The sequence below is a fragment of the Pelobates fuscus genome, chromosome 5, assembly GCF_036172605.1.
Source record: "Pelobates fuscus isolate aPelFus1 chromosome 5, aPelFus1.pri, whole genome shotgun sequence".
NCBI lineage: Eukaryota > Metazoa > Chordata > Amphibia > Anura > Pelobatidae > Pelobates > Pelobates fuscus.
This window is the reverse complement of record NC_086321.1, coordinates 223633871-223657321: the sequence shown is the minus strand read 5'-3', so window position 1 is coordinate 223657321 and position 23451 is coordinate 223633871. Positions and strand designations below refer to the sequence as shown.

Here is a 23451-nt window from a genome sequence, read left to right as displayed (position 1 = left end):
GGCGAACCGGGCGAACCGCCATTGACTTCAATGGGCAGACGAATTTTAAAACCCACAGGGACTTTCTGGCCACAAAAGTGATGGAAAAGTTGTTTCAAGGGGACTAACACCTGGACTGTGGCATGCCGGAGGGGGATCCATGGCAAAACTCCCATGGAAAATTACACAGTTGATGCAGAGTCTGGTTTTAATCCATAAAGGGCATAAATCACCTAACATTCCTAAATCACAATGGATATGGATTGACACCTGACATATTGACACCTCGACATATGGATTGACACCTGTCCTCAGAGACCCTGATACACACTGACACAGAGCAGAATAGGGACTGTTCCCCCTACATAGGGTCACTTGGCAGATATGGATTGACACCTGTCCTCAGAGACCATGATACACACTGACACAGAGCAGAACAGAGACTGTTCCTCCTACATAGGGTTACTTGGCAGATATGGATTGACACCTGTCCTCAGAGATCATGATACACTGACACAGAGCAGAATAGAGACTGTTCCCCCTGCATAGGGTCACTTGGAAGATATGGATTGACACCTGTCCTAAGGATCCATGATACACACTGACACAGAGCAGAATAGGGACTGTTCCCCCTACATAGGGTCACTTGGCAGATATGGATTGACACCTGTCCTCAAAACCCCTGATACACACTGACACAGAGCAGAATAGGTACTGTTCCCCCTACATAGGGTCACTTGGCAGATATGGATTGACAGCTATCCTAAGGATCCATGATACACACTGACACAGAGCAGAGTAGAGACTGTTCCCCCTACATAGGGTCACTTGGAAGATATGGATTGACACCTGTCCTAAGGATCCCTGATACACATTGACACAAAGCAGAATAGAGACTGTTCCCCCTACATAGGTCACTTGGCGATATGGATTGACACCTGTCCTCGGAGACCATGATACACACTGACACAGAGCAGAATAGAGACTGTTCCCCCTACATAGGGTCACTTGGCAGATATGGATTGACACCTGTCCTCAGAGCCCCTGATACACACTGACACAGAGCAGAATAGGGACTGTTCCCCCTACATAGGGTCACTTGGCAGAAATGGATTGACAGCTATCCTAAGGATCCATGATACACACTGACACAGAGCAGAATAGAGACTGTTCCCCCTACATAGGGTCACTTGGAAGATATGGATTGACACCTGTCCTAAGGATCCCTGATACACATTGACACAAAGCAGAATAGAGACTGTTCCCCCTACATAGGTCACTTGGCGATATGGATTGACACCTGTCCTCGGAGACCATGATACACACTGACACAGAGCAGAATAGAGACTGTTCCCCCTACATAGGGTCACTTGGCAGATATGGATTGACACCTGTCCTCAGAGCCCCTGATACACACTGACACAGAGCAGAATAGGGACTGTTCCCCCTACATAGGGTCACTTGGCAGAAATGGATTGAGACCTAATATTACCTATTATATAATATTGGCAGGGGCAAGGAAATTCCCTCTAAATAGATGAGTATAGGCAGAGAGTATGGAGACCGGAGTGATAAAGTGTCAATAAGGTGATATAAAGTTAAATGTATCACAGACACACAGCCACCCTTTCTCTTAGCTAGTTTCTAGAAATGCTGGATAGGTAGAAGGGCTATAAAGACTCAGAGAGGTCTAAGAAGAATCCTCTAAACTAGCCCTAATCTCCTTAAACACCTTCAAGGGTGTTCTAAGCTGAAGCTCAATCTAAACATTTAGATGACTGCCTGATTTCCCATCACAGATGCTGGCTAGGAATAACAGAGTGGGTCTAAGTGCCCATAGTGCAGTAAAGTGTCCCTAGTGAAGTGAAAAAGAGAATAACGAGCTGGCGCCCAAGAGAACAACGAGCTGGCGCCCTATTAGGGGACGTGTATATGGCATCGATTTTAGGAACCGGGAGATGGAAAAAGATGCTTGGTCGGTCCTCCTACTTAAAATTTGGGGCACTGCGCGTGCAATCTAATGTGCCACCAGATAGGAGTGGTGTGTTAAGTAGTACTATTCAGTTTAATCCCTGTTATGTGCCTTTTTTTGGGTTTGGTTTTTGAAGCCACAGTGCAGCAGCAGAGGGCCGAAAAATTAGGCATGTACACATGCCTGAAAAATTAGGTATTGTTGCAGCCGCTGCTGTAGCAGCGGCCATAAAAATTGATGTTTGTTTCCCAGGCAGAAAGTGCCCTAAAACATTGCGGCTTGAACCCTAGTTGGTGGTGGATAAGTCACGCAAGTCAACCGGCATTCAGAGCTAAAATACAGCAGCGTGTGGACCATTTTTAGCCCAAGGCAGCTCATCTCATCAGGCCTTTTTTAGTCGAATGTATCGCCCAGTGTCAGTCCCTTCGGGATCCATCCCTCATCCATCTTAATAAAGGTGAGGTAATCTAGACTTTTTTTACCTAGGCGACTTCTCTTCTCAGTGACAATACCTCCTGCTGCACTGAAGGTCCTTTTTGACAGGACACTTGAAGCGGGGCAGGCCAGAAGTTCTATCGCAAATTGGGATAGCTCAGGCCACAGGTCAAGCCTGCACACCCAGTAGTCAAGGGGTTCATCGCTCCTCAGAGTGTCGATATCTGCAGTTAAGGCGAGGTAGTCTGCTACCTGTCGGTCGAGTCGTTCTCTGAGGGTGGATCCCGAAGGGCTGTGGCGATGCGTAGGACTTAAAAAGCTCCGCATGTCCTCCATCAACAACACGTCTTTAAAGCGTCCTGTCCTTGCCGACAGGGTCGTGGGAGGAGGAGGATGACTTTCACCTCTTCCCCTGTTAGATTCCCGTTGTGCTGTGACATCACCCTTATACGCTGTGTGAAGCATACTTTTTAATTTATTTTGCAAATGCTGCATCCTTTCCGACTTGTTGTAATTTGGTAACATTTCAGCCACTTTCTGCTTATACCGGGGGTCTAGTAGCATGGACACCCAGTACAGGTCGTTCTCCTTCAGCCTTTTTATACGAGGGTCCCTCAACAGGCACGACAGCATGAAAGACCCCATTTGCACAAGGTTGGATGCCGAGCTACTCATTTCCCTTTCCTCCTCCTCAGTGATCTCAATGAAGATATGTTCTTCCCCCCAGCCACGTACAACACCACGGGTACCAGATGGGTGACAATGAGCACCCTGGGATGCCTGTTGTGGTTGGTCTTCCTCCTCCTCCTCAAAGCCACATTCCTCCTCTGACTCCTCTTCCTCACAATCCTCTTCCAGCGTTGCCGCAGGTCCAGCAAGCGATGCTGATAAGGCTGTTTCTGGTGGTGATGGTGACCACAACTCTTCCTCTTCACGCTGATCTACGGCCTGATCCAGCACTCTTCGCAGGGCACGCTCCAGGAAGAAAACAAATGGTATGATGTCGCTGATGGTGCCTTCGGTTCTACTGACTAGGTTTGTCACCTCCTCAAAAGGACGCATGAGCCTACAGGCATTGCGCATGAGCGTCCAGTAACGTGGCAAAAAAATTCCCAACTCCCCAGAGGCGGTCCTAGCAGCCCGGTCATACAAATATTCATTAACGGCTTTTTCTTGTTGGAGCAGGCGGTCGAACATTAGGAGTGTTGAATTCCAACGTGTCAGGCTGTCGCAAATCAAGCGCCTCACTGGCATGTTGTTTCGCCGCTGGATATCTGCAAAGTGCGCCATGGCCATGTAGGAACGCCTGAAATGGCCACACACCTTCCTGGCCTGCTTCAGGACGTCCTGTAAGCCTATGTACTTATGCACAAAGCGTTGTACGATCAGATTACACACATGTGCCATGCACGGCACATGTGTCAACTTGCCCAACTTCAATGCCGCCAACAAATTTGTTCCGTTGTCACAAACCACTTTGCCGATATCCAGTTGCTGCGGAGTCAGCCACTTTTCCACCTGTGCGTTCAGGGCGGACAGGAGTGCTTGTCCGGTGTGACTCTCTGCTTTCAAGCAAGTCAAACCCAAGACGGCGTGACACTGCCATATCCGGGATGTGGAATAGTACCTGGGGAGCTGGGGGTGTGCCGTTGATGTGGAGCAAGATGCAGCAGCAGAAGAGGACTCAGCCGAGGAGGTTATGGAAGAGGATGGAGTAGGAGGAGTAGAGGAGGTGGCAGCAGGCCTGCCTGCAAGTCGTGGCGGTGTCACCAACTCCTCTGCAGAGCCACACATTCCATGCTTGGCAGCCGTCAGCAGGTTTACACAATGCGCAGTGTAGGTGAAATACCTGCCCTGACCATGCTTTGCAGACCAGGTATCAGTGGTCAGATGGACCCTTGCCCCAACACTGTGTGCCAGACATGCCATTACTTCCTTTTGCACAATCGAGTACAGGTTGGGGATTGCCTTTTGTGAAAAGAAATTTCGTCCGGGTACCTTCCACTGTGGTGTCCCAATAGCTACAATCTTTTTGAACGCCTCAGACTCCACCAGCTTGTATGGTAAAAGCTGGCGGGCTAATAGTTCAGACAAGCCAGCTGTCAGATGCTGGGCAAGGGGGTGACTTTCTGACATTGGCTTCTTATGCTCAAACATGTCCTTGACAGACACCAGACTGTGGGCAGATGAGCGGGAACTGCTCAAGGCGAGAGACGGAGTGGCGGATGGTTGAGAGGGGGCAAGGAGGACAGCAGTGGTTGACGTGGCTGAAGATGATGGACCAGGAGGAGGATGGCGGCTTTGAGTTTGTGTGCTGCTTGTACTCATGTGTTGATCCCATAGGCGTTTGTGATGTGCGATCATGTGCCTACGCAAAGCAGTTGTACCTAGGTGGGTGTTGGACTTCCCACGACTCAGTTTCTTTTGGCACAGGTTGCAAATGGCATCGCTGTTGTCAGAGGCAGACACACCAAAAAAATGCCATACTGCTGAGCTCTGCAATGACGGCATTCTGGTGGTGGACACAGCATTGATTGGCGTGCTGTTGGGCTGACCCCGGGTGCCGATGCATGCTGTCTGACTGTGCCACTAGCTCCTTGCGACGACCTCCCCTGCTTCCAACTCGTCTCCTCCTCCTCCTCCCTGTCTCCCCATCTGAACTTTCGCCCTGTTCTTCTTCTTGCCGAGCGGGCACCCACGTGACATCCATGGACGCATCGTCATCATCAACCGCTTCACTTGTATCTGACAACTCAGCAAAGGAAGCAGCAGCGGGTACAACATCATCATCATCACACCGTACGTCCATGTGTGTAATGCTGCCTGCCTGAGATATATATGGGGGGAGTACTATAGCATAGATCAGGAAATGGAATATGCGATCACCAAGAGTGTACCTCACTCACTCAAATACAATAGAAACCAAATAAGTTAATGAAACTAACAAAGAGAATCAAAAGCTAAAAGATGGGATAGCACACACAATAGAGGATATAAGGTCACAAGATACAACCTGTAGCATGTGACGTTATCTCAGGTGAATCTAAATGACAATAAAAATATACATAGTGAAGTACGAAAAAAACAAGAAAAATGCATCCAGGAGGTAGAGAACTTACAAGAGGTATGTGATGGTCTGCGTATATCACCCCTGTAGGGGTCTCCTAATGTAGATAGGCAAAATCTTCTCAAGATTGAAATCCTCAAAAGGATAAAGAGAAAAGCATACATAGAGTAATATAGTTAACAGAAATACAGATTTATTGCACAGATTGCACTTACATCAAAGTCACAATCAGCAGGCATATCTCAACTACTGGGTGGAACAGGTTGTTAATGACGTCTATGCAGTAGCAGGAAAATCCTGACTGATAATAAATAAATATAAAAAAATATATCAATGAAAAAACAATTAAAAATAAGTACCTGGATGGACTTTTATTTTTAATTGTTTTTTCATTGATATATTGTCATTGTCATTTTTTGGATTAGTGGTACTATGCGTGCAAGCTACTGTGCGACCAGATATGAGTGGCACTGTGCAGTGGCAGAGGTTGGCAGAGTACACGCTGTAGGCCTGACACACCCGCTTGAAGACAACTAACTGCTATTCAATCTATAACAGTGAAAACATTTTTTTTCTTTTTAACCCCTTAAGGACCAAACTTCTGGAATAAAAGGGAATCACGACGTGTCACACATGTCATGTGTCCTTAAGGGGTTAAAGGCACGCTATAGAGACACCAGATATGAGTGGCAAAGTACACTGGCAGAGGTTGGCAGAGTACACGCTGAAGGCCTGACACCCAGACGCTTGCAGACAACTAACTGCTATTCAATCTATTACAGTGAAAAAAAAGTTTTGTTTTTAAATGCAAGCTTAAGCTATTGTGACACCAGATATGAGTGGTGGCACTGGGCAAGTGGGCACCGCATCCACTGTGAGCCTGACACAGAAGCTGGCAGGCAGGCAACTGCAATTACATTACACAAAAAAAAAAAGCAGACTGATGTTCTAGCCCTAAAAAGGGCTTTTTGGGGTGCTGTCCTTACAGCAGAGATCAGATGAGTCCTTCAGGACTGTAGTGGACACTGAATACCCTAGCCTAGCTATCAATTTCCCTATCAAATGAGCAGCAGCTACACTTTCCCTCCTCTATCTAAGAATGCAGCTTCAGAATGAATCTAAAATGGATGCTGTACAGGAGGTGGGAGAGTCTGGAAGGGAGGGTCTGCTGCTAATTTGCTGGAATGTATCTGCTGACCGTGAGGCACAGGGTCAAAGTTTACTCAATGATGACGAATAGGGGGCGGATCGAACCGCGCATGTGTTCGCCCGCCGTGGCGAACGCGAACACACTATGTTCGCCGGGAACTATTCGCCAGGGAACAGTTCGGTACATCACTACTAATAAGTCCTTGATGTCATAATGTGGGCTGGGTATGTGATGTAGAGCAAAATGAGATGTTAAAAGGGCACTGTACATAAAATAAATCACGTAAAATCACTATTTAGGAGATATTCTCCAATACATTTTTTTTTATTTTTTTTTTAAATTAGATGTATATCTAAAAACGGCTTGCAAAAGCAGCAGATCTTTTCTTTCCCAACCCAGACTTTCTGTGGCTGTCCAATCACAGACTTCCCAACGCAGCTCACTGAGAAGTCTTTGCAAGGCACGTGCTCTGAGCAATTGCTGCCTTTTGAGTTTAGCTCCACTGAGCCGACCAAACCAGGAAGAAACAGGAACTGTTGTCTGACAGCTGGGGGTGGGATGTAACCGGGTGAAATGCTTTTTTTTTTTTTTAATTTTTTTTACCAATTTTACAAAAAAGTGCTGTACGGTCCCGAAATAGCCCTTTAATCTCAGTTAATGTGTTAAACCTAAATAAAATATTAATAACGGGCAAGTCAGGAATGTGACTTATTAATTTTCTTTACAATAAGTGAATAAAAAGCAACTTGCAAAACACATTTTTCCTGTTTAAAGCCAAGACAGCATGCAGCCCCTTCAATTATGATTTGGCATAGGACATATCAATTAATTCCAGGGATTGTGCCTACTGCCTCCCACTACACTGGTGTGGCATTCTATTGTAATTAGGGGCCTGGCTGCAGGCTGTTTGAGACAGAGCCCCTCTACTAAATGGTGATTAAAAAGTTTCACATTTGAACCTGGGGCCATAACCGCTTTACTATGTTGAAGTGTTTATGGCGCCTACAGTATCCCTTTTTATTGTTTTTCAGACCTCAAACACATATTTGTTAAACATAGCAGATAGGTATGTTATTACAAATCTTGGTAAGTTACTGATCCCCATTAAAAAAAAATTTCATTTGATTTAAATTCTTTATACAGCCATGAGATACTGGTATTTCATTGTTAGTGAGTGGTCTTCAGACCCATTATATTTCTGCTTATTGTGCTGTCTTAGGTTCTGAATGTAAATCGGAATTTTATAGTTTCAGGAGAAATGTTTTTTTGAACATGCTCAAATTATGATAATGTGCACCTCGTAATAAATATATATTTATTTATATGATTTCCTCAATCTACCCACAGAAAGTTTTCTTTGCGTTATGTGCCCTGAATGCCCTTACCACCACAGTGTGCTTGGTAGCCGCTGCCCTGCGTTACTTACAGCTGTTGACGACTAGAAGACCCTGCACAGTAAGTGAGTCTGAAGTGTCTAAAATGCCCTTTGAAAATGACATTGTATCTAATGTATCTGCAAATTAAACAAATGTGCGCGCACACACACATGCATGTATATATGTATAGACTCACACAGGGTTCTGGAGACCTCACAAACTTGAATGCTACTTCTGTCTTCACCATTATCTGAGTTTGTGAGGGAGTTAAAAGGAGTGTAACGAATACTAATCACAGACAGACTGACACATGTATGTTCTGAATCTGCTAGGAGCCCCTATTGTGTACGCAGGTTAACCACGTATAATTTCCCCTTCATTATGGAAATATCTTGAGGGTATGGTATGTACAAATACAATTACATACACACATTACAAACCTGAATACCCCCCTTCTGTGCACTATGGAGATAGGAAATCTAATCTGTGTTAAAATAACAAGTGTGTATTTTTCCTCTGGGACTTTTATCAGGATAAAATTATCGTATATCTATAGGATCTCTAGCTCTCTACTTTGCCACAATGGCTGTTTTAGCCTAGATTTACAATTTCTCTAGCAGTTCCTCAAATTTACTGGTTTAGTAAATATTGCCAATTGTTTTGTAAATGTAAGACTTGTTATAAAAAAAAAATATATTATTACATGGGGGGAGGGGTGGTGTGTGTGTGTGTGTGTATATATATATATATATATATATATTTATTTATTATATGTTTAGTATGTAAAATAAGCATGTCAAACTCAAAGACTAGCACGGGCCAAAGAAACAAGGTTTAAGTTATGTGGGCCGCAAAATAAACCAAAAACTTAAATTTTAATAGAAACGTAGGTTTGTTTTGAAAAGTACAGTATGCAAGAAAACCAGCATCCCCCTCTACTAAATCCCAGCCCCCCCCCCTCTATACTAAATCCTAGTCCCGTCCTGGCCCCCCCATACTAAATCCCAGCACCTCCCTCTACTAAACCCCAGCACTTGTTAAAAAACCCAATATGGGGGCGTGGCTTGACTGCACTTGCTCCCGGGCCCCGATCCGCCTAAACCCAGACCCTGAGCGAAATTTGCGGTCCACATGGGGAGAACCAAACGTATGACGACCCCGAGACCTCCTCCTACACCCCACACCACCCTTAGACCCGGTCCGATGGACGAATTTCTGTCCACACCTCAGCACCTCAGAGATACACGCGGCACGGACAAGATGGCGCCCACCTCCCCGAGCACCAGCAGCCTGGCGGGCTCCGCGAGTGACACACCCGGCGCAGCTGCGCTGTCCCAAATGTCGCTGGACATAGCGGCTATATCGGCCAACATGCTCACACGAAGTGACAAGACGGCCCTGGTCGCGGAGCTGCGTACCGTCATCCGGGAAGAGGTAGCCGCGGTGCGCAGGGACCTGACGGCCCTGGAGCAGAGGGTGGATGACCTGGAAGAGACTCGCCTCCAAACTGTGCAATACCAGCAGGCCACAGACCTAGCTACGGCGAGACAGGGGAATATACTTCTTGAGATGCGCAGACAGGTCGAGGACCTGGACAACAGAGGCCGCCGCAATAACATACGAGTACGGGGCCTCCCTGAAGCCGACAATGAGTCCCCACGGGAACTGCTGACGGGCCTTTTCTTGTACCTGCTAGGAGAAGACGCACCCCCTGATATTTCCATGGAACGCGCACATAGAGCGCTCCGAGGCCCTAGAAGAGATGGCCAGCCCAGGGACCTGATTTGCTGCCTCACTTCGTTCCAACTCAAGGACGCCATAATGAGAGCGGCCAGGGCCCGACGCACGCTCACATATATGGACTCCCAGGTCATGCTCTTCCAAGACCTGTCGCCTCTCACGCTAGATGCCCGCAGAGCGCTGAAACCGCTCACGACCATGCTAACGGAGAAGCGGATTCCCTATAAATGGGGCTTCCCATTCAGCCTACAAGCCAAGATCGAGAACCGTTGGCACTCGCTGCGCTGGCCCAACGACGTCGCCAGATTCCTCCAGTCCGCTAGACTGCCACATGTCCACGTTCCTAACTGGATTCTTGAGTATCCGCCTGCACGTCCGACTGGACCCCACCCAGCGGCCGAGAACCTGTCGGGCGACCGTGTTGCCCCCCTTCCGCAACGACGTGGAGGCCCTGCCGGCCCAGAAGAATAACACCCGGTGACGCCACTACCGACCACCTTTGCCTAGAACCATGGACCTCACCCTACGCTACCTAGCCCTTATAAAGGTACCACACCTGTCCCTCTGACTTTGCTGATTGCCGACCTCATCCTGTACTAGGTGGACACTGTGAAGTTGACCGCAGGTTAGTGGGACACTATCACTAGCTCATTACAGGGCTTAAGACTTAGAGCTGCACTTTGGGTGGGGGGGTTTTTTGGGGGGTCACGGACAGTACTGGGTGGGCTGTGATGCGTTGGACTGTTTGGGAGGCGGGTTTGGGCTGCCCAACCTCATGTAGTGCTGGCTCTTAGTCGTACCCGGGCCTGGCAGGTTGACACACTCAGGGGGCAAGGTATTGAGGTACGACTCCCCACGTGTAATGCTTCTTGCCTATATCCATTGTTTTCAACTTTGTTTTCCCATGACATGCTTAACTTGTTTTCAGACAACACCCCTGGCACATATCCCATAGCTAACGATAATTAACGTGCCACCTTACTGGTTCATATATCTTGTAATGCATTGCACTGTATTCCACATGTTGACCCGCCCCATTGATTCCCGTCTTAGAGATGTCGTGGTGTTTAGCCCGCGGCACTTAATGCCCCAGTACTTGCCGCCCACCTAGCGAGGATTAAACAGCTGACGTAGGTGCGGCACCACACTGCCCGATGTAGGTCGTGTTAAATTGTACTTATATTGTTGACCACTTCCTTTGCCTCCATTCACACGTTCCCCAGAGAGGCTTCGATAACTGGACTGTTGTACTTGTATGTCTAACGGTTTGTGATGCTTTATTTCGAAAATGTTTAATTAATAACGTGTATTTCAAAGTTGACATGGGTGCCGTTGCGTTTTCCATGACATACGTTGTTCTTGAATACGCCTACTATGCTGTCACCCCCTGCTGCGCTACTGCACGGCCACTCCCTGTATAATAGGATAGCTCGCACATGGGCCGGGGTGACGGGTGCTGGTCTCCCTTGCGTAATGGGTACACTACCGCCATTCATATGCCCTTTCTATATAGCCGATACGCCTAAATTATACCACACGTGCCGCCTGCGGCATCATATGCTACTGGGGCTGGTACTGCACTGCTCTCGCTTCTTATCCAGCTACATGCTACATTGCTTGGTGCCGCACGTGGCGACCCCCTCCCCCCCCTTACTGCCATAACCCACCTGAGCGCCCTATACACACGTGTCGCGCCCCATTTCCAGGTTCCCGCTATGCCTCAGGCACGCGCAGCAGGGCCCTAATGGGATGCAAGGCACGCCGCCTACTATAGGTACTGTGGGCCAACACTCATATAGTTATTCTCCGTAAAACTAGTACCATACGCACACCCAAGAGATCCATACCCTGTGCTTGTTATATTTGTGTAGAAAAATGTTTGTGGTTTCCCGAACCCTGTTATGGTTTTGCTGATGACTTGGGCTAAAAGGCCGATGTTGAGAATATAACGTTCTGTTCACATGTGTTGTCCTACATTGTATTGTGTTACACTGTGCTGTATTAACCGTATCTTTGAATGACACACGGCTCTGACTACCACTCCCCCCCCCCCCCCCACCCCCGCTTTGCCTTCCCCCTCCGCCCGCCCTCTGGACAGGGACGTAAACCCACGGTGCTGACAGATGCCCCTACGTTACCGACGGACTTGCAACCCCCCCTTCTTCTCCCCCCCCCCACTCCCCTGGACACGCAAAGATCTAGACAGCCATCTCCCACGGCGGATTGGGAGCCGAGGGACATGGGTGCCGATTACATCCCCTCACGTGACACAGACTCCGTGGGTGGCCTTCCCCGCACCTCACGCAACTGAACTTTTTTGTAAATAAGACCGTAGTTCTACGAGACTTTCCAGACCCACAGTCTCCCGAACGCTGTCAACCGGTCAAGGTTCACACGTTGCATTTACTCTCCCTCCCCCCCCCCCTCCCCCCCCCCCTTACTAGATGGCGTACTCCCATCCCCCAGGCGTCCACCGTGCGGGGGCCGGAGCGGGATTCGGCCCGGCCCTGCTTAAATACTGGTCCAATAATACTGGGGGCCTCAACCAACCGGAGAAACGTTTGCACCTGCTCCGCCGTCTTTGGGCGGAGAGGGTGTCCGTGGCGTTCCTGCAGGAGACGCACTTTCGGGGTCCTAATGCTCCCAAACTGGAAAACAAACGTTTCCCCCTGGCTTACTATGCCAACCACCCTGATTCTAAGAGAGCAGGCGTAGCAATATTGTTCGCACACAACACACCCTTCTGCCACGTAGAGACCCAAAGAGATCCGGGAGGCAGGTACATTTTTATCAAGGGTACGATAGCTGACCACACGTACACATTCGCTTGCTTATACTCCCCTAACCGCGGCCAGCACACCTTTCTTTCCCGCACCTTAAACAGGCTGAACAGGTTCAGGGAGGGGCTTCTTTTGGTGGCTGGTGACCTGAACATGCCACTTGACCCACTCCTGGACACGTCACGGGGAACATGCACGCTCCCGCCGCACTGCTTGCGGACAGCTACTAGGGCTCTGACTAACTTAGGACTAGTAGACTGCTGGAGAACCGCACACCCCGATGACAGAGACTACACACACTTCTCACACGTCCACCGCCATTATAGCCGTATTGACTATATTTTCATGTCCCAGGAATACCTCTCCCTCCTACGCGACGCGCACATTGGAATCACGACCCACTCGGACCACGCCCCGGTTACAGTCTGCACGAGCTCCCCACTTTACCAACCAAAGGACAGGCAATGGAAACTGAACGCATCCCTACTGACTGACCCTGTCACCCGCGCATCCACACATCAGACGCTCACACAATACTTCGACACTAACGAAAACCCGGACACACCACCCCTGACGGTCTGGGAGGCACACAAATGTGTTGTGAGGGGCCACTACATCGCCATTTGCACTCAACGTAAGAGAGATAGACTCAAGCATTTCACCAATCTCACCACCAGGGTTACTGACTTGGAGAACAAGCACAAACAGACATTAGATGACGACACCTACCTACAACTGACTGAGGCTAGGAGGGATCTTAGGGACCACCTTTCGCAGGGACTGCTGCACACCCTGTCGAAGTCGGCCAGATACTTTTATGAACACTCTAATAAGAGTGGTCGACTTTTAGCACGGATGCTCCAGACAAAAAGACGGACGCAACACATTCATAAAATAAACACACCTGGCCAACGTAGCACACGACTCCCAGGAGGCATTCTTGAAGCCTTTCAGACCTACTACGCTGACTTATACAACCAGACACAGACCGCTCACGGACAAACATCTCAGACACACCAACGTCAAATCACCGACTACCTCTCCCAGCACATAGCCAAAACGCTCACCCAGGAACAAACGGAGGACCTAGAACTACCCCTGACACTTGACGAACTTAAAGGCGCTCTAAAGTGCATGAAGCCTCACAAAGCACCGGGCCCGGACGGATTACCGGTCTCATACCTTCGCACTTTTAGTGACACACTCTTGCCTAAACTTCTATCCGGTCTGAACTCGATTCGCGAAGGAGGGCAGTTCCCGACAGACACGCTAGCCGCCACCATCACAATAATCCCCAAGGAAGGTAAAGACCCATCTAATTGCTCGAGTTACCGCCCGATCTCGCTCCTAAACTCGGACCTTAAGCTCTTTGCTAAAGCGCTAGCACTGCGGATCTCCCCGCTCCTCCCGGATCTGATTCACCCAGACCAGGTCGGGTTTATCCCGGGTAGGGAAGCCCGTGACGACACGATCCGGGCCCTTAACGTCATCCATATCGCTAAATCCAAGAAACGCGAGGTTGTCCTGTTATCGACGGATGCCGAAAAGGCGTTCGACCGGGTAGATTGGTCATACCTCGCGTCCACTCTCCACCACTTCAGATTTGGCCCACAGCTGCGCAACTGGGTGGCGGCTTTGTACACGACCCCGACAGCACGCATTCGCGTCAACGGTGCACTGACTAAACCTTTCCCCATCAGCAATGGCACGCGGCAAGGTTGTCCCCTGTCCCCCCTCCTGTTTGCCCTCTCTCTAGAGCCTTTCCTGGAGGCGGTCAGACGGGACGGGGGTATTACGGGGGTGACTCTGGAAGCGGAAGAACACAAACTTGCCGCCTATGCTGATGACATGTTGTTCTTCCTGGAGCAACCCTTAATTTCCATCCCTAACCTCCTCAAAGCGTTCCGCGACTTTCATCGAGTTTCCAACTTGAAATTAAATATGTCCAAGTCAGAGGCCCTACCTCTCCTCGATAACACCGAGCTGGTTGATCGGTTGAGCTCAGAGTTCGCCTTCTCTTGGCGACCAGATAGACTACGGTACCTGGGCACTTGGCTGCCGAGGGATCTCGCACAACTCTACCCGATGAACTTTCCTCCCCTACTCGCTACTATCCAAAAGGACCTATTGCGTTGGTCCCCAATGTATCTCACCTGGTTCGGCCGCATACAAGCCCTGAAAATGAATGTCCTCCCCAGACTTTTATATCTTTTCACGACACTACCTGTCGCGATCCCACAAACGTTCTTCCGTGCACTGGCCAGAGACATCCGTAGCTTTGTATGGAACCGCTCCGCTTCCCGCATTCGCAGAGCCACCCTGGAACGCCCAAAGTCAGCAGGGGGGGCCGGACTACCTTCCGTGCAACGATACTACCAGGCCACACATCTACAAAGGGTGGTGGACTGGCACGCGAACACGGGTGCCAGGAGATGGGTGTCTATGGAGGTACAGCAATCTCGCGGTACGATCCCTGCTAGACTCTGGCTTGGCTCCCTTACGTATTCCGAGCTCCGACTCCACAATCCCCTCATAGACGCCACCCTTAGGGTATGGTGCTCACTACGCTTCACGCACAGGCTCACCACATCACCTAACCCACTGACCCCGATCACACATAACCCGTCTCTCGCGGACGGTCTCACCCCCGCGGCAATGCGAAATTTTCACCAGACGGACTGGCTCTACCTGCATCAGTGGATCGCAGACAGGGCCCTTAAACCGTTACCCGATGTCGTATCGATTCAGCAGCCGACCCTGATAGACGCGTTCCACTATCACCAGGTGAAGACATACTACACAAACATTCAAGGCAAAGACCACATTCACAGACAACTGACCGACTTCGAACAATTGTGCACTGACAGAAAACACCTTGACCACGCTGTATCCCGCCTCTACGTACGCCTACTGACACCGGACAATGAGGGCACACTGGGGTTCACGGACAGGTGGGAGCGGGAGACGGGCGTGCACTTGACTGCCCAGGAGTGGGGCAAAGTCTTTCTCCTAACCCACAAATGCTCCATTAGCTCCAAATACCAGGAGATGAGCTACAAATTACTCACGCGCTGGTATAGAACCCCTGAGGTGCTCAGACACATGCATGGTACAACCTCTGGCGACTGCTGGAGATGTCACTCCGCTCTGGGCACCACCCTTCATATTTGGTGGTCTTGCACACGCATAGCTCCATACTGGCACATGATACACGACAAAATTAAAGAAATCATGGACACAGACCTCCCATTCTTGCCTCTGGCAATGCTCCTCCACCACACATCCATGCCCATTCAACAGTACAAAAAATCCCTCACAATACACCTGCTCTCTGCTGCGAAAAGCCTTATCCCGCTGCTTTGGAAAAGCCAGGCGGCACCCACTTACAAGCAATGGGTAGACAAGGTTGAGGAGATCCGTGGGATGGAAATGCTAACTGCGTCCCTGCGGGAGCGCTCGGACAAGTGCGCCCTCCAATGGTACCCCTGGACGTCCTATACTGCACGGGGACGGGCCTGACCTTGTACTCCGGGCCCCCCAGGAGACGCCTGATACCCTCGCCTGCTACCCCGATCCATATCCCTATGACGGAGATTAGTCCCCAGACTTAGCCACCCCCCCCTCCTATACCCAACCTTTGACTCATCTGACAGCTATAGACGCGCCTGTAATACATTTTACACCTGAGGAAGGTGCCCCATATTACTAACTATAACCCGCTTAGGCGGACACGCTGTACACTGATTGTGACTTTATCATTGCTGAAACATTATACTCGATTATGTATCCATGCCGGGCTCGATGTTCTGAGCCGATGTATGTCATCCTTTGCAATTTGATGTTTGTTTCCCCTGCCCCTCCCCTCCCTTTTCTTTTTTCTGTACCCCTTCCTTACTTGAAAAATCTCTCATAAATAAAGAATGTCTAAAAAAAAAAAAAAAACAATATTGGTCAACAATCAGACTCCACTCACATTGCCGCTGCCGTCCAGCCACTGATATACTCCCAATGGGGCCTACCACACCCTGTGCCAAAGCAGATACTCCCGCTACTCCCTTGAAAACCTGTGAAGGTAGAGCATGTTCATGTACCTTTGGAATGTGACGTGGTGTTGCGTGCCTCCATGCACCTCCAGGTCCTCCACTGTCCAGCCGCAGCCATCGCAACACTGACCAGCACACACTGACAGACACACACAGTCTCTGACAGACAGACACACACACACACTCTCTGACAGACAGACAGACAGACACACACTCACTCTCTGACAGACACACACACTCTCTGACAGACCGGCACACACATTCTACTTTCAATATATCCCAATCCTAATTTTTGTATTTTTTTTTTAATCACACTTTTGTTATCTCATTCTAGGATGAGTCCCAAGTGTCAGCAGAGGAAGCTGAAGAGCAGGATCGGGTACCTGACCCGGAAGAGTTTGTCCCACCTGCTCCTCCACCATCATATTTCTCGACTTTCTACTCATGCACACCAACAATGAATCAGAGGTAATATGGGTTCTCTGTACTAAATGGCACTTGTTGCCATGTGAATTCAGTAACTATATATAAATGAGGTCACAGAGTAAAGAATTTGTTTTGGAAAAGAACAGTCTAGTCATCATTGAAAAATAATGCATACCTTACTAATGCAGAATCTGCATTGCCAACACACACTGACATTGAACATACACTAAGTTAAATTGACCTTGCATGCAAAAAAACATAATTCACCCTGATCCACACACATGTTGAAATATTTAGACACACCTGAGATTTTTTCTAAAAGACAATCTTATTTTTTTTTTAAATTTTTTATTTTTGCAGTGCATAAGGTGTTACAGCTTTACACGGGGTACCCCAAAGGCAATCCTCGTGTTGGTCAGACAATAGGTACAATGGGGTATACGTTTGTATGTGCACATTTTTTTTTTTGTGATGGTCTCGTTCTGACAAAAGGATATACAGCATTATTTAGTCGATTAATTACATAGAGGTGTAAGTTATGCAGGTATGCAATACAAGTCATATACGGTTACTTAAACAGGTAGTTGCGTTACACATGCGTAGGCCCTGTGTTTAGCGTGCTAATGATGTTTGTCCAGGATTGCTCCTAGGTTACTCACCCGGGGAGGCAGGGTGCATGATTTAATTACAGGCAGCGCGTGGGGGCACATGGTAGACAAAATGGCCTGAAACATAGCTGTTGTAAGCGATGTGAGAGTGCAGACTGAATAGTGGTTACTGCAATGGTAATGTGCCTTGAGTGTTGGCATGGTATGTGTTGCAGTGTGTGAGGTGTAAGCAGTATGCCGTGGTCAGAGGTGCAGCATGTACATGTTACATGTGTTAAAGCCAGGCAGCTATCATACTAATTATAGGATTATATCACCCAGTCCGTTCTAGAGTTCGTGTAACGGCACACGCGTCAGGAATCACTGACATGGCGTGTCCGATGCTTCATGGGTGGCAGTGTATATAATCCGCCAGTGTTGGTTTCGGCCCGTCAGCGCGACCCGGTGTTAGTCTCCTTGTAGGCTGAGGTTCCTCTCCAGATGCGTCGCCCGGGCTTGCTGCTGTGAGGAGTTGAGAGGAGCGGTCTCCCAGATCGGCATTGGGGGTTGTTTTTCTGGCGTGTGGCTCCCAGCGGTTGGCGGCAGAATCATGGGTATGGAGTTGAGTCTCTGCAGGTTGGTGACTCCGCCTCTCCGTTACCGGTAAGCCTCTGCTGCTGCCTGTCTACCGATGGATTGTGGCTCTGACAGGTGAGATGTCGCTTGGCGAGCTGATGGAGGGTGAAGCCGCCGTCTGTTCAGGCTTCCTGAGCCCGTGCTTGTTCGTCGCCCTCGGTGCACGTGGCAGTCGCCATCTTGTGCGGTGCGGTCGGGCCCTCAAGCGTGTCTATGGCGCCTGTGTGTTCCGGCTGCCATGCCTCCGGGTGGGGACCGGGATCACCCCCCCGGTCCATAGGGGGGGGACCAGGGCCGGATCCGCTCCAATTCGAGCCCCAGGCTGGGCGCTGTGAGGCAGGATAGCGGAGCGTCGGCCGCCCGCTCCACTCACCGCCGAAGAAGGCCGGGGTCTCGCAGCCCTCTCCTCCAGGGGACTGTAGCTTAACAAGCCAGCCTCTCCCTGGCTTCAGCAGGCCCTCAGCTTTGGGCAATCTAGTGGTCGGTCGTTCCTTGGGCAAAATTAGATTTTTCCGGCGTATTTGGATTTGAAGCAGCAGGAGCTCCTTCTGCTTGCGACCGGCCATCTCGGCGGTCCGGCCCCGCCCAAGACAATCTTATTTTAAACAAAGTGGAGACAACGTTTTGGCTCCTCTCTGAGCCTTTATCAAGTCTTGATAAAGCGACATACTCACACCTCCATTGATGGGTGGATCTGCATGGAATTGCACAGGGCTCGAGTCCTGCAGGAACGCGTGGGAACGGCGTTCCTGCACTTTGTTTAGAGCAGGAACGCCGTTCCCGTTTATGGTCCTGCAGGCACTCAGGGGGCGGCAAAAAATGCCGCCCCCAAATGCCCCTGTGTTCCCCCTCTCATGGGCCACCTAATGGACCCCCCCCCCCGGCCGGCTCTTGTCTCGCTGTCAGACGCGGCGAGGGAGCTGTGTTATCTCTGTTCCCTCTCGCCGCGCCGTTTGCTGATGCCGGGAGCCGGAATATGACGTCATTTCCGGCTCCCGGCATCAGCAGACAGCCCTCGCGGCGAGAGGGAGCAGAGAGGACACAGCTCCCTCGCCGCGTCTGACAGCGAGACAAGAGCCGGCCGCACTGAAGCCCCACTGGACCCCAGGGACAGGTCCACGCCAGCTCTCCAGGTAGGGAGGCTGGGTGGACATTTTTAATTTAAAAAAAAATATACAAATAATTTTTGTGTATATGTGTGTGTGTTGTGTGTCTGTGAGTGAGTGTGTCTGGGAGTGTATGTGTGTGTTGGTGTGTGTATGTGTCTGGGAGTGTATGTGTGTGTATGTGTCTGGGAGTGTGTGTGTGTGTATGTCTGTGAGTGTATCTGTGTATTTGTGTGTGAGTGTATCTGTGTATTTGTGTGTGAGTGTGTGTGTCTGTGAGTGTATGTATGTGTGTGTATGTGTGTCTGTGAGAGTATGTGTCTATCTGTGAATTTGTGTCTGTGTGTGTGTGTGTGTGTGTCTTTGTGTGTGTGTGTCTTTGTGTGTGAGTACGCGTTTATATATGCATACAAGGTTTTTTTTTTTTTTGGTGGTGGGGTGGGGGTGGAACTCGAGTGAGTCCCACACTTTATTCCCCAGGACTTGACCCCTGGAATTGCACCACTAAGATGGTGGAACATAGTGGCAGCACTCAGGGTTCAACATGGTCCAGTCAGTGGGAAAATCTCATATGTATATTTTATAAAGTGCACAATGCATCGATGTTTATTGTATCCCTCGACTTGGATTTAATTAATCAGCTTTGTCCCTCTCGCTGGAGTGCTAGAGACCGTTTGTCCTAGGATCTGGGGGAAGGGTGGGGGATCTACCACTGAGGCACACTCTGAAGCTTAATGAGGTGTTTAGGTTGGTGCTAGGATTTGGATCCCATTTAATATAAGCCTTTCTTATTATAACATAGAGGTGGGAGTACAGGTGGTCAGGGAGAGGCTGCTGATAACAAATAACACACCAGGTTATACATCATCTACAAAATGCCTATTTTACAGTTCCATATTCTGTTCTCTTGTATTTTCTAAGTATTTCTGTTCTTAGGGACTTGCACGTCCAACATTGTTGATCTACCTACTATCATACCGACAAACTAAAAATCATGATTTACAAAAAAGTCTTGAAAAAGCCCATTGCCCACTGTTGTGGTTATGGTGCCAGGATTGCCCTGGTGTTAAAATATGGCAAAATGTTTGGAAAAAAATATGCTGGTACATTTAACAGAATCATGTCAGCTACCTGTCTGTATTTGATTTTCTGACACAAGAGAAGCTTGATTGCATTTCTTCATTAGCTGTGATGATCAGCTCTCTGTCGGTGGATGAGTAGAAAGAGTTCTAGTGAGCAAAACTGACATTTTGCTTCTCCGGCTCGGAGAAGACTGGATGCAACATAAGTGCCTGGTGGGACCCAGGTATTTGTTAAAACGGCATGATTCAATTCTACAATCCTGGAGTCAGATAATGCTAAAATTGACCACTCTCTCATGTTCACCACGTCTGCTATCCTGCGCAATATGTTGTTATATATTAGTGTAACATGTGCTAAGATATTGGTGTGGTTTACTTTGCAGGGTGGTTGGTAATGAGATAATCCCGTTACCCCACATCTATGGATCTAGATTCAAAGGGATTGAAGTGTTTTGTCCCATGGAGCCTCCACCACCATATGAAGCGGTTGTTGGTGCCAATAGTTCACAGGAGGTAAACACTGCTAATTTGACATCGCTTTTCATGGATTTAATCTCACCAATTGACCCTGGTAACCAAGCAGTATGATTGGAGAAAAAACTTAACCAGTTGCTAAACTGAACGGCTAATGATGCTCCATCTGCCTTTAGCTAGACAAAGATTGTCGGATGAGCAGGCTTTATGGTTCTGCAACAGCTGGATAATTTACATGTATACTGTGTCCCTTAGTCGCCAACAGAAAATTATAAAAAAAAATGTTGTCCACTCTGCATGGTTTACACCAGTGATTGGCAACATGGATTATGGTAGATACTGTAGATCTTACATTATGCTTTTGAGTCTTTAGAATTTCAATGGAGATCTAGGCCATGCATCTAAGTTTCCTAATCCTAGCCTAAAATATGTAACCTAATGTCAACCTATTGCCATCTCTCTTCACCGCTTGTTAAAAACTTATTTAACAAGTGTATTGTTAATTTACCAGCAGTAGGTGGGCTTGCGCCACCACAGATGACCACTAGAAAAATTACATACATTTTATTTGAGCATATGTGGCAAGAGGCTTAGTACATAGTCACTTGAAATACAATAGCAACTTTCACATCCAGCTGCTCCACCAGCTGCTTTGCACCTTCACACCTAGTCACCCACAGCCATGAAAGCCTGCATACTGCACAGCAATGACCAGTTCTTTCTTCTAGTATGCCGATAATGATTGGACCCTGTGATGTAGCTCCTATACTCTGAGTAGCTCCACCAAGTATTCACATTCTCTGGAGCAGGATATCTTGAGTAATTATAGCGTTATTACCCAACATCAGCCTGAAGGGTAAAATAAGTCCATCATTATTCAGAAACTCGCACATATGTATATCCAGGCATTCCCAACAGAGACTCCTTAATATGCACACTCCAATTTCGCCTTGGTGTCTAGGACATAACTCAATTGACGACCGGATACATTAACTGCCAAACACCTGGGCTCCTTACAATAATATACCCAAGGCAGTGTTCCCCACAAGTTGGCTCCAAGTGTAATATATTCCCAGAGAGCTTTGATTCCAAGGGGCATACTATCCAAAAGGCACCCGGATCAGATGTCTGGCCCGAGTAGTCACTGAATGAAGTTTGCATGGGCCTAGGCTATGTTTCGTACTAAGTCCCTGTCTCTGATAATGGCTCCTCGTGTCGATGGACGCCTCATCGTCACCCCGATCTCCCCTCCATATAGCTATCTGTTTAATGTCCAGGGGACCGAGTAATACCTGATTGAAGTTTCATTGTTCCAGGGTGATTCAGGGTATCTTCTGGTCAAGCACTATGTGATTAGGATGAGCTTAGGTAGCTAACAAAAGTCATTGAAGCAGGCTTGGAAGCATGGCTAAGCGCCCTGTATGTCCTGCGGGGTCATGACACAGGAGGGGAGGGTGAGCGAAGTGAACTTAGCTTTTTTGGGGAGGAATTGGCTTGGAGTCTGACGCCAGATATCATGGTGACCGGACCAGTCAGTCACAGACCCTAGGCATCTTTCTGATGTATAAAATCCCCCCAAAAATTACCTATTGAGTATCATGCAAGAAAGTCATAGCATATGCTTGAATCCAGTGTTATTTCTTTCTACAGTCTTCTACTTTTATTTATTTATTTTTTGTAAAATGTAATTTTCTGTATCCTTTCTAAGGAAAGAATTCTGCAAACCACAGACTTAGTGGCAGCTGCTATGGATTCTGAAGTGCTGTCCACTGCAGGTAATGGATTATCAGAGGTGTTTTTCTATTAGAGTGATTTCAAATGCAGCAGAAAATTACACTCTATGCTGAAATTACAGCATTTTTAAATGAAGGATTGTTTTACTTCACATAGAGTGAAAACCTTTTCTCTCCTGGAATCATGAGTTCAAGCTCCAGTAATGCCATGTGCAACTTACTGTGAAGTGTTATTACATAATTGTGTTGTAGGTAAGGAATCAGGACTGTTTGGTCAAGGCAGGTGGTATTTAATGTATCCAAGTCATTAGCAACAAGTTTAGTTTATGTTACTGAGTGGCCTAGGACTGGACTGGGGAACAAATTTGGCCCAGGTATTTCTTAATCAAAGTGGCCCAGTGAGTAGGGGGTGGGCCAAGCATGCCCCCTCTCAAAGTGAGCATGTTGGTTCAATGCTCTTTCAGGGCAGCATATGCATAGAGTCCTGCTAAAGATCTATGTGCAGCACATGTGAATTTAATGACATGCTTGTTCTGTGTTTGCTTCTGGCGTGTCTCTAGTGTCTCCATATGTAGGATACCAGGGGACAAAAGTGCAAGGAAAGTGTACTGTGCATGTGTTTGGAGCCTGCTTGTGGGATTGCGTGCGTAGAGTCAGCTAATTGTGGTGTGGTATTTTGTGTAGATAGGTCAGTTTTAGTCAGGGGCGGACTGACCACTCGGGCATATCGGTCATGGACCGAGGGCCCGAGGCAGCCAGGGGCCCGGCAGCAAAGCCATGCTCCAGCTGGAGAGACCAGAGATCTCTCCAACTGGAACGGCAAAAAAATAAAAAAAGTATTTTCCTTTATTAGGTTGCTGGGGCC

At 48.4% G+C, this 23451-nt stretch overlaps 1 protein-coding gene across 2 annotated transcripts in view; it reads left to right on the top strand.

Annotated features, from left to right (window-relative positions):
* The window catches only part of ENTREP1 (endosomal transmembrane epsin interactor 1), a 105088-nt gene that overhangs the window by 74842 nt on the left and 6795 nt on the right, over positions 1 to 23451 (top strand). For both annotated transcript variants that reach the window (XM_063455058.1, XM_063455057.1), the window contains 4 exons: positions 7951 to 8058; positions 16877 to 17010; positions 20763 to 20892; positions 22562 to 22628. In XM_063455058.1, coding sequence (XP_063311128.1) covers positions 7951 to 8058; positions 16877 to 17010; positions 20763 to 20892; positions 22562 to 22628 — 439 coding nt within the window. The remainder of the gene's footprint in view (positions 1 to 7950; positions 8059 to 16876; positions 17011 to 20762; positions 20893 to 22561; positions 22629 to 23451) is intronic.